The sequence below is a fragment of the Condylura cristata genome, unplaced genomic scaffold (assembly GCF_000260355.1).
Source record: "Condylura cristata isolate star-nosed mole 26May11 unplaced genomic scaffold, ConCri1.0 scaffold00002, whole genome shotgun sequence".
Taxonomy (NCBI): Eukaryota; Metazoa; Chordata; class Mammalia; order Eulipotyphla; family Talpidae; genus Condylura; species Condylura cristata.
Window position 1 is genome coordinate 25,259,592 of NW_004567103.1, and position 16,901 is coordinate 25,276,492.

The window sequence follows — 16,901 nt, forward strand, 5'->3', positions numbered from 1 at the left end:
CCATGTGGTCACCTCCAGGGCAGGCGGGAGTTGAACTCATGCGAAAGCAGCTTTAGATTCTCAGTGCTGTGCTTTAACCCGCTGCGCCACCAGGGAGGGCCAGGATAAATTATTTTTTAAAAGGCTTCAGGTGAGATTTTAAAATAATGTTCTCCTTTTAGGACCTGTCATCCCATCCGAGAAAGAAAGGTGTATACGTGGTGTACTTGACTAGCAATAAAATGCCAGGAGTCTCAAGAAGAATAGGGAAGCTACTCATGCCAGGGGTTAGTCTTCATGCCATTCTGAGAGAGGGCCTTTGCCAGCATTATGGACCAAATGCTTTAGGTCTGTCCTAAATTCAAAGGTTGAAATCCTGATCACCAAGAAAGTGGGGCTTCTGGGGAGGTAATTAGGTCATGAGAGTAAAGCCCTCATGAGTGGGATCAGTGGCCTTGGAGAAAGAGACAGGAGAAAACGTGCCTCCTCCATCTGCTCTCTGCAAGGACAGAACCAAAAGACCAGCCCTACATCACCTAGAAGCAAGGCTTTCAGACACCATTTGCCAACAACTTGATCTTGGACTTCAGTCTCTAGAACTATGAGAAATAAATGTTTGTTCAGCCATCTACTCAATGGCAGTTTGTTAGTAGCAGCACAAACTACAGCAATCATGCTGTCTAATATCCAGATCCTGGAAAGAAAAATTGCAGGTTGCTGAGACCAAGATGGCAACCAGACTCACTGACTTCCTCGAGAATGACTGGAGCAATGAGCTGGTGTTGGCTGCATCCTTCACCACAGAGGGGGCTCAATGCCTGTACTTCTGCCTCCTCTCAGCCCCTACACAGAGTACAACATCAGAAACAACCAAATCACACCCTGTGTCCCACAGAAATGCCAGGGACATGTCCAATGTGCAAACACTGTCTGGGCCCAGGGCCCAAGCTTGGCATGACCGAAGAAACAGTAAGCACCCCCACTAACAGGGAGGAGGGCCACTCTCCTGTGGCACCCAATACAAATGTGAAAACCCTCAGCAAGGCAAGACACCAAGGTTTTGGGTAACTGTGGCTTCTTCTCATGGGTAAGATGATAAGGTTTTGTTATATTCAAGTTTCATTGCCTTGTATTTTGGTTTTTCTTTTCTGAATGGAAGATGGGACCCACAGGTTGCTTTGTGGCTGCAGGAACTCTGAATGAGCATCTATGTGGCTGTTTGCTTGACTATTAGAACGGAAGGCAACATGGTCCTGACATGCCCAATTCAAATGGTGCTAAGTTGTTAAAGCTTCCAAGCTTTTTTCTTCCTCACAATGGCCAACTGTGCAGTTTCATGCAAATATTGTTTGAACAGTAGAGCTCAATGCCTCATCTTCGAAGCTTAGACACCCTTCCTTCCTGTCAAGCATTCTTCCCGGGGATCTTTCAGCTTGGGCCATGACCTCACCTCACTCATCACTTAGGCACACTGGCTAGCAGGCTACTGTGGCAAGTGATGGAGGCGGAAGGCAAAGCAGCATTTGACAGAGCTTCCGGCGCTTCATTTAGAAGAAAGGATGAGTTTCTTTCTCAGCGTGTGTTGCAGCCAGACGCAGTACCTCTCCTTAGCAGACACTCTGCTGTTCCAATTGTACACGCAGTCATTGAGTTCAAGGTGGAGGTCCAGAAGAGGACGTTTTCTGGAGTAAAGAAGGGAAAAAAAAAATTAATGCCTGCAAATATCAAAGAGAAGACAGACTGTCACTAAGGTGACATGTGTCAACAGATATGAAAGAGTTTTGACACTGTTCCTTTCTAAATATTCTACAAGCTGCTTAGTGAGTGATTCAAACTGGATCACTGTGGTCCAGTGATCAGTCTCCTCTCCTAACTGATAATTGGCTTTACTCTGGAGACACACCAGTCAATGACAAACCTGCATCACCTCAGTAGATGTAGGGTGAATGTAAAATGTTGATAATCCCACTCGCCCACAGAGCATCTCCCTTAAAAGGCTGAATTGCCGCTTCTCCAGCCCTTCCTTACTCCTCAGAAACCACTGAGAGGCTGAGACCATGAGACGAATGCCCAGGGTCCCCAGAGCAATAATAGAGTACATTCGCCAGGTGGCTGAGAAGTCTCATTCTCAATTGTAATTGAGGGGCAAGTGAGAAAGGACTGCTAATCTTCACTGGAGGTACACTGTGGCTTCATTCAGCATAAGTGAAACCAGTCACAACTGTCTGCCTTTGAAAAATATCCTTGCCGGGCCCTCTCTGGTGGTCCAACAGCTTAAAGCACAGCACTACGAAGCTATTGCAGCCACTGAAGCACCAATCCGATGCTGGCCAGCCAGGTGACCCACATGGTGCAGCAGAATTCTCCTGACCAGCCCACTGCTCCCCTCAACAGTGTACTTTGTCAGTCTGCCTGTTCTGCTCCCCACTCTGTCTCTGGTGAATCCTCTCACTGCCCATGTACTTCTGGCCTGTACTCAAGTTCTGTAGGGATACATAAATAAACCTTTAAGAAAGAAAATATCCTTGCCAATAAACATGCAAAATGCCTACAAAACGAAGATTTACAGACCTCAACAGTCAGTTAATGTGTTTCACTTATTAATCTGTTAAGACTTGATTGTCCTAGAGAACAATCTGAGAAGATGAATCAGGATTTAAAAATGCTTATCACTTGGCATAGTGATTCCATCTCTTGAGTATTGTTCTCAAAAAAACAGCCACAAATACTAAGCTAAAAAAATGGTGAGTGCCTTTCATTCATGAAACTAATAGACTGTCCAATGACTAAAGCAGGTAGTAATAATGGATGACCCCATTTTGTCATGAAACACATTTACAAATGGTTATGTAATACACTTACTTTTGTACATTGTTAATATTACATGTTCATGTGTATGTATTTTATAAATGTATGTATGTATGTATGTAGCTCTGTATCCAAGAAAGTTTGGAAAGCAATACACCACTATGCATACAGAACTGGAGTACAGGCCAGAGGTGCAGGGGTAGTGACAAGATTCACCAGAGACAGAGTGGGGAGCAGAACGGGCAGATCGACAAAGTACACTGCTGAGGGGAGCAGCGGGCGGGTCAGGAGAGGTCTGCCACGCCATGTGGGTCACCTCCAGGGTTGGGATCAAACTCGCGCTGAGGCAGCAACAGCTTGGCTTAGTTTCGCAGTGCCACGCCCCAACCCGCTGCGCCATCAGGGAGGGCCCTAACAGAGGTGGATTCTATTAAGTAACAGTCTAACTGTTTGTTATGTTCTGCTTTCAGCTTCTGTATTTCATGGCTTTTGCCAACAAGGGCTATGGATTGTTTTGTAATAAAGGGGGGAAATCACCACAAACATTTCATAATTTCATAATAAAAAAAAATCTGAACTACCAGCTAATAAGAGACTTCCCGTGGAAAAAGCGATCAACTTGCAGGTCTAGAGCCCACAGGAAAGGAAGGTCCCCTTTCGTCCCTGAAGAATGGCCCCGTGATGAAACACAGTCTGGGAAGCAGCAAAGGAAACCTGGAAGCCAGGGGTCCCCCGCCCGGTGGCTCACCTTTCCTGCCCCAGCTTCTGGGAGAGGTACTGCAGGTACACGGACGGCTTGGTGGTGGCCTGCTCCAGCAGGAACACGTCTGCTCGACACAGGCTCCAGAAGAAGTCAGCTTCCCGATGGACTGTGCATGGTGCCTGCTGCCTGTCCACGGCTTGTGCACTGATCACCGCCGGGCTGTCCACCTCCAGGAGGCTGCTGGCCTCCTGCTGGCTCTCTGAAACCACGTAGTTCTGAATAAAAAAGAGTTTTGGCTTCCCTAAGAGGGAAGGGCATGCGTCTCCCATGAACATCCTCCTGATCTTCTCCAAAGAGAACCCCGAGTGAGTGTCGTCCACTCCAAACACGCTCTGGGAGCACCCTCGGCTCACCAGGACGCACACGAAGCTGTCATAGTCCCGGTGTTGAGGCATACCAGCAAACCGGTGGAGGATTTGGTTTATGCCACTCACACTGAGATAGGGGAAATACTCGACTTGATAGCCCAGGGAGGTGAAGGTTTTCTGAAGACCCTCTGGAAAAAAACAAACATGGAAACAATGGATGAGGAACGCCCAAGAAGCGGCGGGGAGCACCCAAAGACAAGCTAATGGATTGGGTCTGTTTCTGCTTTTGTGCCATCCTTTGAGGCTTTGTAGATGAGAACTGGACAGGAGGGATAGGATCAACCTGAAACATCAAAAACATAACTTCCACATCCCAGGTTCCGGGAAAGGTCTGTCCCTGCCACACTCTCTTCCCTGCCTGAGGTGACCACTTTTGGCTGCAGGCAGACTGTCGCCCCTTCTAGACCCACCTAAATTGTGAGCATTTCCGGATTCCCCAGTTCCTCTCATGACTTTCTCTTGTAACCTCACCCCAAGCATGAGAACCCCTGGCAGATTCGCTATGGTACTCCCCATCCCAAATTTTCTCCTCGTTTCCAAGAATCCTGGACTAACTTTGCTTCCAGAAACATCTAAGGCAGTGGAGAAAACAGACATTATGTCAGAAAGCCTGCTCCTATCACTGACCTCACCATGCCTGCATGACCTTGCAGAAGTGGGTCTCTCAATTTTAGATGGAAGTGACGATAATCCACCCTACAAGGATGCTCTGAGGATAAATAATAGAAGTAAGGTTCCTGGTGTTCAAAAGCAATTGGTTCCCAGTCCCTTTTTGAAACATCCTTTTTTGTCCATTTCTAGAAGTTTCTTGGCCTTGGAGCCCTAGATATCCTATCCACCCCCGTTTTCCATCTGTTCAGCTTGCCTTTGTTGGAGAAATAAACACAGCCTCCCGAATGGCTACATCTTTCTCTTCCGCATTCAAAAATTCTATTTCTTTTTAAACTACCTATTAAGTTTCTATTCCTTGTCAGAGGGATAGCCCGTTATTAGTACATTTCCCATGCAGAAAAATGGCTCTGTCCTGAACCCAGAGGCTAACCGAGCATCACCCAATTCAGATGGTCACCCAAACTATTAGCTCCCTGTCTTCATCCCCTGGGTGGGTCTTCCAGATCCCAAACCAAGCAATACATAGTAATTAGAACAACTTCCGCCAAGGAAGAAGGGAGCCCATGTCATATTATTTAGGCATCATAGAAAAGGACTGAGGGAACATAAATACCTGGGCTACCACATAATCATTGACCAGGAGGTCTCAATTCTCTACTCTAAGTGGGATCAATATGAAGTCTAGCCAGTCACAGATAATTCAAAGACCCACAGCTTCAGCCAATAGTTCCAACCCCTTGCCCTGCAAACTTGGTCAACTGCTGATAGATGACAAAAGTGAAGGTAAGCAGGAAATAGGAAAAATATGAATTGGGAAAAGCAGCACAGCCTTGGGTCAACAAAAGGCTGGACTAACCAGTCACTAGACAGTAAAACCAGATTGAGGTTACTTCACTCAGCCCGTGAGCTGTTATTTGTACACATTCACTGGGGTCTTGTAGAAGGGCCCCCTCAGGAGACTGAGTTTAATTTTGACCCCACATCATACCAGATATGGCTGTTTCAAGCATGACCCCTATCTTGTCACACCTCTTCCCTTAAAGTAAGAATATGATTCCCCTGCTCTTCAATGTGGACTGCACTTGCTACTGCATTTGGTAAAAGTGTCTCTAATGAATGCGATGTGTAGTCCCAGGAAGAGGCCAACATGAAGCCGTGTGGTCTCACTCCAACTTCCAGGCCACCTGAGAAGATCCTCTTGTCAGCCCCTGCTGACATCTGATACAACTTCTTGGGATACTCTCCCTTGTTTCTTCCCTCTGCTTGCCCCACAGGTAAGTGTTAAACAAATTTAATTATGGCCCTCCCTGGTGGCGCAGCGGGTTAAAGTACAGCATTGAGACTCCAAAGCCGCTTCCGCATGAGTTCGATTCCCGCCTGCCCTGGAGGTGACCAATGGCGCAGCAGACCTCTCCTGACCCGCCCGCTGCTCCCCTCAGCAGTGTACTTCGTCGATCTGCCTGTTCTGTTCCCCACTCTGTCTCTGGTGAAGCCTCTCACCGCCCTCAGCCTCTGGCCCAGTTCTGTATGCACAAATAAATAAATCTTAAAAAAAAATTAATTATGAATCACATATAGACTTAGAGATATAAAGAAGGCGTCCATCTCCTTAAACCCCGATAAGTTACCATTATCGGGGAAATGAGGCACAGGTTGCCGCTAACCTACTAAATATTGTAACTCACCTGTCTTATCAGATCAAAGTGGTAGAAAAGACCCAACAGCACTGCTCACAGCCATTGCCTCTGAGGGTATAGACAAAGCTTCTGCGCCCGGTATGAGCCTTCAGTTGAAACACAGGTCTTTTCAGTAAGAGAACCTGACTAAAGACCCCAGTCCCATCAATACTGTTTTATTTCAAACTCTGATTAACATGTCTCTAGTCATGGGGCATTCTCTCCTCTAGGGGGCAGAAGCAAACAGTGATGATACACTTGCCTCCAAGTTCTTTTGTTTACTTGTTATCTCAGACTGGTTCACTTCCCTGGAAAGCCTACCAAATCATAGAGATCTCCTGGTCAAAGTCCTTCAAAGAGAGACACACGTGTCTTTTTTCCTGCAGGGGTCAGGGAACAGAACAACTGCTGTCCTGTGTCTTCCTGGCTTCTCTGCCCACTTGCTGGGTGGGAACCTTGCCTGGTCGTGAAAGAGGACCAATTTATGCCAACAGAGGGGCTAAGAAGGGTGTAGGAACCCAAGGTCTGAGGCGGCATGTCTTTACTTAACAGAAAAGGAGGGAAAAACTAAAGCTGAAGATAAAATCAAAACCCACTTGGCAGTGCTGAAAATAAGCCAATAAAAACAGCACGTTTGGATGGACCTCAGACCCATCCACATCCCTCTGGTAACCCGGTCACTCCAAACACAGCCGATGTCATGGCACTGACATCTCCATTAACATCACATCTTTCCTCAGTCAGACAGTGCCATGAGGTGGGTATCAACACAAACTGGCATCTGCACCTTACTTTCTTGAGGCAGCAAGAACATAGTTGTAAGCCAGGTTTAATTTCTAGGATCAAGGGATAGTGAGAGTGCACTTTGAACATGTGACAAGTCCTGGTTTATTCAGCTATAAAATGGGATTAATACTTACAACTATACCATATTTTTGCAAAGTGACCGTGAGGACTGTTAAACACAAATGGTGATCAGACTTAAAATTCCTTGGACACAATTTACAAACTGTTAATTTCGCTTATTTTGCAAGAAAAAATGAGGCTAAGTTGACAGCCTGGCTTCTTGCTTATGCCTCTGAAAATCATAAGTAAAACTTGTAACTTCCTTATAGTCAATAGGTGCTAACCACTAACCAATTCCCTATCAATTATTCTATGAGTCTCAAAGACATACAGTTTCTGGCTCCTCACTATATAAATTACTTGATAACAATGTATGTCCAAGCCTCATTCCATGTTTGTGTAAAGAGGAGGCTCCAGGTTCCCTGTCCCACCCAAGGAAGGGTGGTCCTAGCGGGAAGGAGGAGACAGTGGAGAGGAGATGGGAGAAGGGAGACAGATGGGAGCCAGAAGAAGACCTGGAGCAGGCACATGAAGAAGTTGTGCTGCCTTCTTGGCCTTGGACTTTATTAGGGAACATGAAAGTAAACACTTCAAAGAGACATGAGTGAAAGAACCGTGGGGAAATTAACAATGGCAGCCTTTATTCTGATTTTGATTTTGCTCCTTTCATTCCAGGTTTCCTGGGTCCCTTCTGCCCCTTCCCTAGAGGTCCCCACCAGAAGGTACCTCAGACCTGCGTCAAATTTTCCGGCCTCAATGACCTTGCTTTGGGCCAACTCGGTTTGGCTGGGCATTTACTCACGATAACTGGGCTAACTTTGGGTGTTTGATTTAAAAACTTTATCCTTTCTCTTCTCTTTATTGCACATTACTGTATTAAAGTTCCTTTCTATTAAAAATCTTAACATACCAGAATAATGTTTTGTCTTGATGCAAGTGGCAAAGCTATTTAGAGCAGGCAAATAGGGAGTTTTGAGGTACCCCTTATCCCTGCCCAGTAACACCTGGTTTAAACACTCTGGGTTCAAGAACTGTTTAAGTACCCTCAACAAGCTTTAACTAATTATACTTTTTCAAAGACTCGTTTTTACTTTTGTGATTTGACAGGATCTAGTAAGATTCTGAAGATGCTTTGCAAACTATGAGCGTGTCTTCAAAGATACTAATTTTAAAAAAAACAAAAGTGGACTGCCCAAGACTGCAGTGAGCCTCTCTCAGGCATCCACCTCTTTAGAACCTCAAAGGAAGATTCTACCTCTGTAACTAAAATAGGCTCAAAGCGGGCAAATTCTGTCACATATATCACAATCACTGTTCTGACCTTGCCTGCAAATGGAGAAAGAAAAATGTGGGTGCTCAGTTAAGAAAAAAGCATGCAATGAACTTCTCCTTTACTCACCCTGAAAACCCCACTCCTATCCCAGACCACACTCTGCAAACTTTGGCTGTTTTTTAAAAATCAACGTCCCCAAATGAGAGGGGCGTTCTTCTGACCTAACAGTCAGTATGGGAATATTCACGAAGAACTGGAGTCAGGACTACCCGTGGATAATGCACATGCATCATGGCCTATGAATGGGGATGAGTAAGTCAGCCCATTTACGATCAGCCCAGCTCTAGTTTCTAGAGTGCACACAGTGGAACAGCAGTTGGGCAGGATGTTCTTGGGAAAGGAGCGTTCCGAGGTCAAGCATGGATAGGAAATAGAAAGTGGACAAGACACAAATAGATTTCAGTGACTTTAGGCCAACACGCAGTGCAGATCTCTGAGAGAGGAACAAACTATTCAGCATTTCTAGAATTTCCTTGACCCTAAAATCCATGTTTTGTAATGTTCCACTTCCTGTGTCATAGAAACATTAACCAGGGAAGGCAGGTGAAGTACAAAGGCAGGTGAAGTACAAAGTCAAGAAGCCTATTATTTTGCTGCGGAAGCAAAGTTTATAAATGTGCATAAAACAATGACTGGTGTGTTGCCCACTACAGAGAACTGTGGGCAAGATAGGTGGTAGGAGAAGGGAAGTTGGCTGTGTTCCCAGATACTTGGAAATGAGGCTGTATAATTTAAGCTGGGTTCCCCATAACAGGTCAAAGGAAAGGTCCCCAGATATAAGAGGTAAAGAAACAAGAACAAGTGAGTGAGCACGTGGGCTGTGAGAACAGCCTGCTATAAATTTGACTTTTTATGTGTTGTTAGACCAATCAGTAAGATAATCCATACACACTTGAAATGATAAACCACTTTGAACCACAGTGATTACTAGTAATTCCTTTTGGATTAATTTTTCTTTTCCAAAAACTTTACTATCTGCTAGAAAATTTAAGTCTTAGTATGGTTAAAAGGTATGGAAATCTCGGCCCTCCCTGGTGGCGCAACAGGTTAAAGTATAGCACTGCGAAGCACTCCCAAAGCCACTGCAAGCGTGGGTTCAATTCCCAGCCACCCACATGGCACAGCAGACCTTCCCTGACCCGCCCGCTGCTCCCCGCTGCAGTGTATTTCAGTTGACCTGCCTGTTCTGCTCCCCACTCTGTCTCTGATCAATCATCTCACCCCCCACGCCTCTGGCCTGTACCCCAGTTCTGCAAGCTTAAATAAATAAATCTTAAAAAAAAAAAAAAAGATATGGAAACCTTTCAAACTTTCCACAAAAGCAAGCAAGAAGTGGGCGAATACTATCTTTTATTGAAGGTCCTAAAATCATGCTTTAGGTTTTATGTTGGGTCCATTTGTCTGGGATGTGAGACATTTGCTTCTCCATCCTCAACAAGATCAAAGGTCCAACGCTTTGTCAGGCGCTGAGAATATGGGCTGATGAAAGCGTTGTCAGGTTACTGACAAACAGCACAACCCTAATGATTCATTTCTTATTTCTACCAAACTGACATATTTAGCCCCAAATTCTTAAGCCTCTATGCCTGCTCCAGAATATGTTACTGAGCTCTATTCTTTCAAAAACAAGGCACCCAAATCCACCTTATCTTTGGTCACAGCTGCATGCTGAGCCCAGGCTCCCCCTTGCCACAACCACAAGTGCTTCACCCAGGGCCAAGCACACCTGCCTTGTGTAGCAGGTGCAGAAATAACAGTTGCTGGATAAAGGAAGAACTCAAGAACTCTAGAAATCTTTAGGGGACTTGCACACTCTTTGGATAAAAGTCTGACTTTTTACAATACAGCAAAATAACTCAAGACAGGTTTTGGAGTCAAGCTTAAAATCCCAGCTCTATCTGGAACTAGAAAACAGTTATTGGAAGTTCATTGGGCAATTTTCACTTGTCTTGAAAATGAGGATAATAGCGTGTAACTATGTACATAATTATTTATGAAGATGAAGCGAAAACCCATGTAAATAATTTATTATACTTATTAAATGATTTATTAAGGAACCTGGCATATAGTAGATCTTTAACAAGTTTTACAACTTTGATCACCCACAAGTTAGTCTTATAGTACTGTTAAGTTTCTTTCATAGCCCTTGTTTTCATATTTATCATCTCACTCCACCCAACTGTTCAACATAGCCAAGTGACAAAGTTAACTAAGCGGAAGACAGTAAATCCCATGTAAGCACCTAGAAGAGGCCTCACACTGTTCAGATGCAATGGAAAAATGAAAAGTGTACATATAATTAGGACCATCATCTGGGTCCTCCCTGCTGGTGCAGGGGTTAAAGTCTCAGTGCTATCAAGCTATCACCAGCCACTGCAGCACCAATTCAACATAGTACAGCAGACTCCTCCTATCTCACCACTGCTCCCCTCAGCAGGGTATTTCAGTAGATCTGCCTGTTCTACTTCCCACTGTCTCAGGTGAATGCGCTCACCAACCCCCCTACCCCACCACTGAATTACACCCCAGTTCTTGTATGCAAAAATAAATAGAAACAAATCTTAAAAAAAAAAAAAAAAAGACTACTATCCAACAAAGCAGGATTCCTGTGAAAAATGCCAAGAAGGGAGCTGGGAAATAAAGAGGATGGCCTAGAGGGCTGGTGTGAGATGAAGAGACCATGTCTTCCCCTTCAAAGTGATTGACGTTGGCCTGCTCTTCAGCCTCAGCCTGGTGTCCAAGTGAATTCAGGACCCTCCGCCCATGAAGCCACCACACGATGAGAGTAAAAGGGCACTGTCTTGTTCTTTACCTGTCAATCATCACCTGAGCCTGGGAAATGTATAACAGCCCAGTTATTTGTTTTGTCTCTAGAGGAAGGAAGAGCTTGAGTCAAGAAGGCAGATGTAGCAAAGCACCTGAGCCCACCTGTTCATGACTTCACCTCCAGCCCTACCATCCCCCACCTTCCTCCCCTGACTTCCTCACCCAGACTTTAATTGCGTCTCCCTCTCTGCCAGGCACAGTCAGGTGGCAGACTGGTAGGTGTGGCCCAGCCATTTTCCCACCTGGGTAATTCCCCAATAGTTACACCCCTTCTTCGGTTATCCCCTCCATTCCAGTTAGTTATCGGCTGCCCCATCACCCTTGAACCCAATATAGGTCTCAGGTGCCCAGTTTTCTGGCCCCTTACTTGTCTGGTATGAGGCTCCATGTATCAATCTCTGGAGGGTCCTTGCTTAGGGGGTTGCAAGTAAAATTAAGTGACAAACAAAATGAAATGGAAAAAATGTTAGTTGGCATTTAGTATGTGCTTAGAGTGCCAAGCACTGTTCTAAGCCCTTTGCAAGTATGGACTCACTTCTTGGAATTAGCCTATGAAACAGGACCCCATTTTCACATTAACCCATTTTATAGAAGAGGAACTGAGTCAGAGAGAGGCTAGGAAAATCAGCCCAAGCCATAATCACGGGTGTGGCAAGCCACGATGCTAACCCACACTGTCATGGTCTAGAGTCCAGATCTGACCACGCAGGCGCCTACAAGACAGAAAATATCAACACACAATGCATCCATCCCTGCCTGGATGCGGCCCCCTGCCCAGGGAGGGAAGCAGACACTGGATTTCAGGCACAAGTTCACAGGCCATGGGGTGACGCCTGTGCTTCCCTTCTTGCAAAAGATTCCATCCTGTCCCACAAGCAGCTGAGAACGTTTTAACTGATGAATGAGACAGAGTGATAACTGAAAATAAAGAGCAATCACACAACCTCTTTTAAAGCAGGAAGTTACCCAATGAGAAAATATTTTTTCCTTTTTATACAGGCATCTGTGAGTTTACAGAGTTGAAAGTAAAGCAAGTGCCTAACTTAAGCTTGGTGGTCCAGACTGCCTAGCAGAGGGTATCCACGTCAAAGAGAGCCAGCGAGACACGCAAGGCCAGCTGGCTCTGTCCACTGGGGCTTGTTTTATGGACACTGATTGTTTTCGGGAGCTGGTCAACTGAGGCTGACTTGTTTCATTTCTTTTCCTTCTTTTGTCTCTCTTCCTGCACTTTAAATTTCAGTTCTTATGATTTTTTTTACTCATCAATAGAGTGAGCCCATGAAATCCTAAGACTCACCCCCAAAGTCCCAAAAGATGCAGAACCCTAGGTCCCACCTCCCTCTCCCTCTTTCTCCCTTCCTCTTCTTTCCTTTCATTTTTCTCTCATTCCCTACAGCCTCACTGTGACCCATGTGTGCTCTGCAATTTCCAGGTCTTGTCATTGTAACAGTGCGATATCCTTAGAAAAGGAGGTTCCGGCCCTCCCTGCTGGCACAACGGGTTAAAGTGCAGCACTGCAAGCTAGCTGCAGCCATTCCAGTGTGAGTTCAATCCCCACCTGCCCTGGAGGTGATCACATGGCCCGCCCGCTGCTCCCCTCAGCAATGTACTTCATCAATCTGCCTATTCTGCTCCCTACTCTGTCTCAAGTGAATCCTCTCACTGCCCTATACCCCAGTTCTGTATGCATAAGTAAATAAAATCTTAAAAAAAAAAAAAAAGAAAGAAAGGGGAGGTTCCACCCCAGGAAGGGTGAAGCTGAACAGCAAAACTAGAAGATTTGGAGGAAGGAAGTGGAACAGAAACACGTGAAAAAGTCATGCTTGCTGCTCAACCTTGAACTTATAAGATACAGTAGGAAACCCCTGAAGCTATGTGGGTGAGAGATCACAGGGAGGCTGACAATGGCAGCCTTTATCTCAACTTATATTTTGATTTTGCTCCTTTTCTTCCAGCTCACTTGGCCTCTTCTGCCCTTTCCTCATGGGTTACCACCGGGAGGTACCTTAGAATATTGCCAAGATTTTGGGCCTCAGTGGCACTGCTTTAGGCCAACCCAGGTTGGCTGGGCATTTACTCACAAAGAGATGGTAACTTTGGGTGTTTCATAAGGACACTATTTTAACTGTATCCTTTCTCTTTTCTTCTCTCTATTGCACACTAATTGTATTAAACTTCTTTTGTACTGAAAGTCTTACACATGAGGAATAGTTTGTCTTTCTACTGAGGATACCAGAGGAATAGTTTGTCTTTCTACTGAGGATACCAGAGGAATAGTTTGTCTTTCTACTGAGGATTCCAGCTGACAGGTCTAGGGGCCCTGCGGGCCCTCAGCCTGCCAGTGTAACATAAATGATAAACCTCTATTTTTTCAAAGTTCCCTGATGGTTTGTTCACCCTTTGTAGCCTGTCTGAAGGGACAGGTCCAAGCATCGTTCCTTATGTTTTTTGCTGAAGGGCATTTTGCAGTCATAATAAGAAGTCTAGGGGAAAGTCTATAAATAGGCTGAGACCAACACAAAGCAGTATACTTCTGACTAAAAATGAAGGAACACTTACCTATAGTTGAGGAGACATTTCTCACATCGAATCAAAAATAGGACATGAGAAAGTGAGGTCACACCTGAAATCCTGGGAAATTCAGTCTAATATTTGCTAATTTGACCTCCTCTTAAATTCTCTTCCCATAAAACTACCATGGTAACATTTCAAATGAGTCTAAAAGATAGTTCTGACTCATTCTAAGAGAATGTTGAGAAGCTGTAAAGCTGAAGAAATAACCTTTTAAAAAATCCTTTTTTAAAAAAATAGATAAATAATTAAACATAATGTTATTCCACTGACTTAGGTTGTTCTCATTCTCTTTTGATGCACTACCAGTGACTAATTCAGTCTGAATCAGACACCCGACGACTGAAGGGAAAAATAAATTCAGATCCCAACAACGTTGGCACAGGCAGGACAGACACAGCCTGACAGATCCTGGTCACTGCATCAGGTAGGGCCATAGGGGTGAGTCTGACCACTGAAACGGTCTGCACTTTGAAGGCAGGTCCTTAAAATCTCGAGTGCATTTCTCCACATATTTCTCTCGCCTACCAGTCAGATACAGAGGATCCTGCAGAAAAGTCCAAGGTCTCAGACAATGAAGTCACAGGGTGACCACATGGGACATGAGAGAGAAGCCACCCCTCATTGCGTGAAACCACACATTTTGGCAGTAGCTTGTGACGGCAGTGTGTAGCTCACTCATGTTAGAGCTTGTCTGTGCCAGGGCTCCCTCATTTACCTGTGTCATTGCCAATGCAATCGATGATCAGGCAGATGCCCAGAGGATTGCTCTGCATCCTGTATCTCTCCTCTGGTATGTTCTGGAAAGAAAAGCAGGAATTGTTAGAATCTGGACACTGTTATTTCTGCAAGTTTCCACCCAAATGTCACCTGTTCTTTTCCTTAAACATCTCTTTGAGAAGTGAATCATTCAGTAGACACAATCTGATAACATCAAGGCTGACTTCCTTTGAGTAACATATTTCCTCCATTACGATAATATGCTTAAGACAAAGAAGCGCTTTCTGTTTCTGTTCATTTTAGTTAAGATTTTAGTCTCCTACACATGCCTCAGTGTTACAGAATAGTGATAAAATAATTTGAAAGTGGGAGAAAAAAGTGGGTCTTATGTTTCCACAGTAACCTGAAGTGGAACAAGCCATATTTTTCTACCTCAGTACAAAAGAAGACCTTCTATTTGCCTCTCTTTACAGAGAAGAGGGGCAGCAACCTAAAAAAAAAAGCAGAACAAGGCAAGGTTCATTCTCATAGTCCAGTTGTGTGGTCAGCAATCACTTGCTAAGAATGTCACTGTGGAATTCCCCTGCATTCCAAAGTTCACTATTGCAATCCACTCTGCTATTTCCAAGGCCCCTGGTTGAAGAGCTCTCAGAGAAAGAGCCAGCTTAGTACACCCTCACCACAAAGGGCTCTTAATGGACAGGTATTTTTAAAGAATCAGTATTTTCCACAGATACATAAAATACAAAACAAATCAGATCACTTTTTTCTGTACCTGAGGTATCTGAGACAGAAATGCTCCTGATTCCTGAACAGATATCTTCACTGGTTCTCCTGGAGGGGAGGGGAGAGGATTGATAAATCATTTACAAAGATGAAGAACTCAGTTCACTCATGCTGGCTGAGTTTCTTTATTTCACAATGGTTCACTTCTGCTATTTCCTTCAATTATCTCTTATTTTACTCAGCTCCCAAGTTTCCGGTCTCACACCGTAAAGAATCTAACTGGTAAGAAAACACTAGCTCACATGCTAAATGGGGTTATATAGAAAAACTTTCTCTGCCCCTCAGAACTCCAGGTAAAGACCAGGTGACAGGTAAGATTTTAACCTGATAGTAAGAATCGTCTAACTTCACCCACAACATGACCAACAGCCTTTCTACACAAGCAACTGGAAAACACTGTAGACATTGCAGAGAAGGGAGTGTTTACATGGATTTGTGCCTTAAGGAACAGATGGCCATGTTTTCTTAGTCCAGTGATACTGGGAGATCATAAAATAAAATGTCAATAGCAAGATGGTTAGTACGGAGTGAGTAAATACGGATAAGCCTAACGACAATTTTGTTAGATAAAAATGAGTTTGCTAACCCAGGGAGGTGGAAAAACTAACAGTTTCTAAGCCACAAAGGTTGGTTAAAGTCTAACACTAGCTGCACTGGACTCTGGTGATGGCACATGGGTAATCTGGTGATGGGAAGCCCACAGGGATTACAACTGAGATGGAAAAAGACACAAAATGATGGAAAAATAATTACATTATTTCTAAAAAATCTAGCACTAGTATTGATAAGCTCTGCGATCTTGGACAAGTTTCTTCCAGAAGGCTTAGGGGGACTTTTTTTAATCTCTAAGATGAATTCACCAGTATTTACCATAGAAGTGTAAAAATATGTAACACGAAATATGTCTATTTTTGGCAGAAATTTGATTTTAGGGAAGATCTCTGAAGGCTGAGTGGAGAATGCTTTTGAAATCAATATTGAAACTTCCCTGTAACTATCCATTTCAAGAAGACCTAATCCCCTTATCTCTTTTCAATGGAAAAACTGAAGTAAGTATCTTTGTGTTTACTCCAGTAAGCACTCTTATGACTCCTACTCCCAATCCTCCAACCTCCCAGTGTAAAATCATATCTAGGGCCCTCCCTGGTGATGCAGCGGGTTAAAGTACAGCACTAAGCAGCTAAAGCCACTTCAGCATGAGTTCAATCCCCGCCCTGGAGGTGATCCACGTGATGGGAAGACCTCTCCTGACCGGCCTGCTGCTCCCCTCAGCAGTGTACTTCATTGATCTGCCTGTTCTGCTCCCCACTGTCTCTGGTGAATCTTCTCACTGACCCTGCACCTCTGGACTGTACCCCAGTTCTGTATGAATAAATAAATCTTTTCAAAAAATCGTATCTAAAGCCTCATGGGTGAGTTACTCAATCATGCTGGGTCTCTCTCATATATAAGGGGATATAGATGTTATTAAACTTCTAAGTGGCTTCTTCTCTTATCAATTTGTCTGATGTTTTTCTACTTGCCAGTTGCAGAACCCTGTAGGCAATTGAAAAATAATGCTGGTATTAGTAAGATTTGGGGGAAATGAGAACTTTCAAATGTTAATGTTGCAT

General features: G+C 44.4%; 1 protein-coding gene across 1 annotated transcript in view; it reads right to left on the bottom strand.

The window, feature by feature from the left end:
* Positions 1–87: 87 nt before the first annotated feature.
* CFLAR (CASP8 and FADD-like apoptosis regulator) overlaps positions 88–16,901 on the bottom strand; it is a 40,296-nt gene continuing 23,482 nt past the window's right edge. The window contains exons 7-10 of the mRNA XM_004674828.2: positions 15,278–15,336; positions 14,501–14,582; positions 3,536–4,046; positions 88–1,661 (exon numbers count right to left, since the gene is read on the bottom strand). Coding sequence (XP_004674885.2) covers positions 1,523–1,661; positions 3,536–4,046; positions 14,501–14,582; positions 15,278–15,336 — 791 coding nt within the window. The 3' untranslated portion in view covers positions 88–1,522. The remainder of the gene's footprint in view (positions 1,662–3,535; positions 4,047–14,500; positions 14,583–15,277; positions 15,337–16,901) is intronic.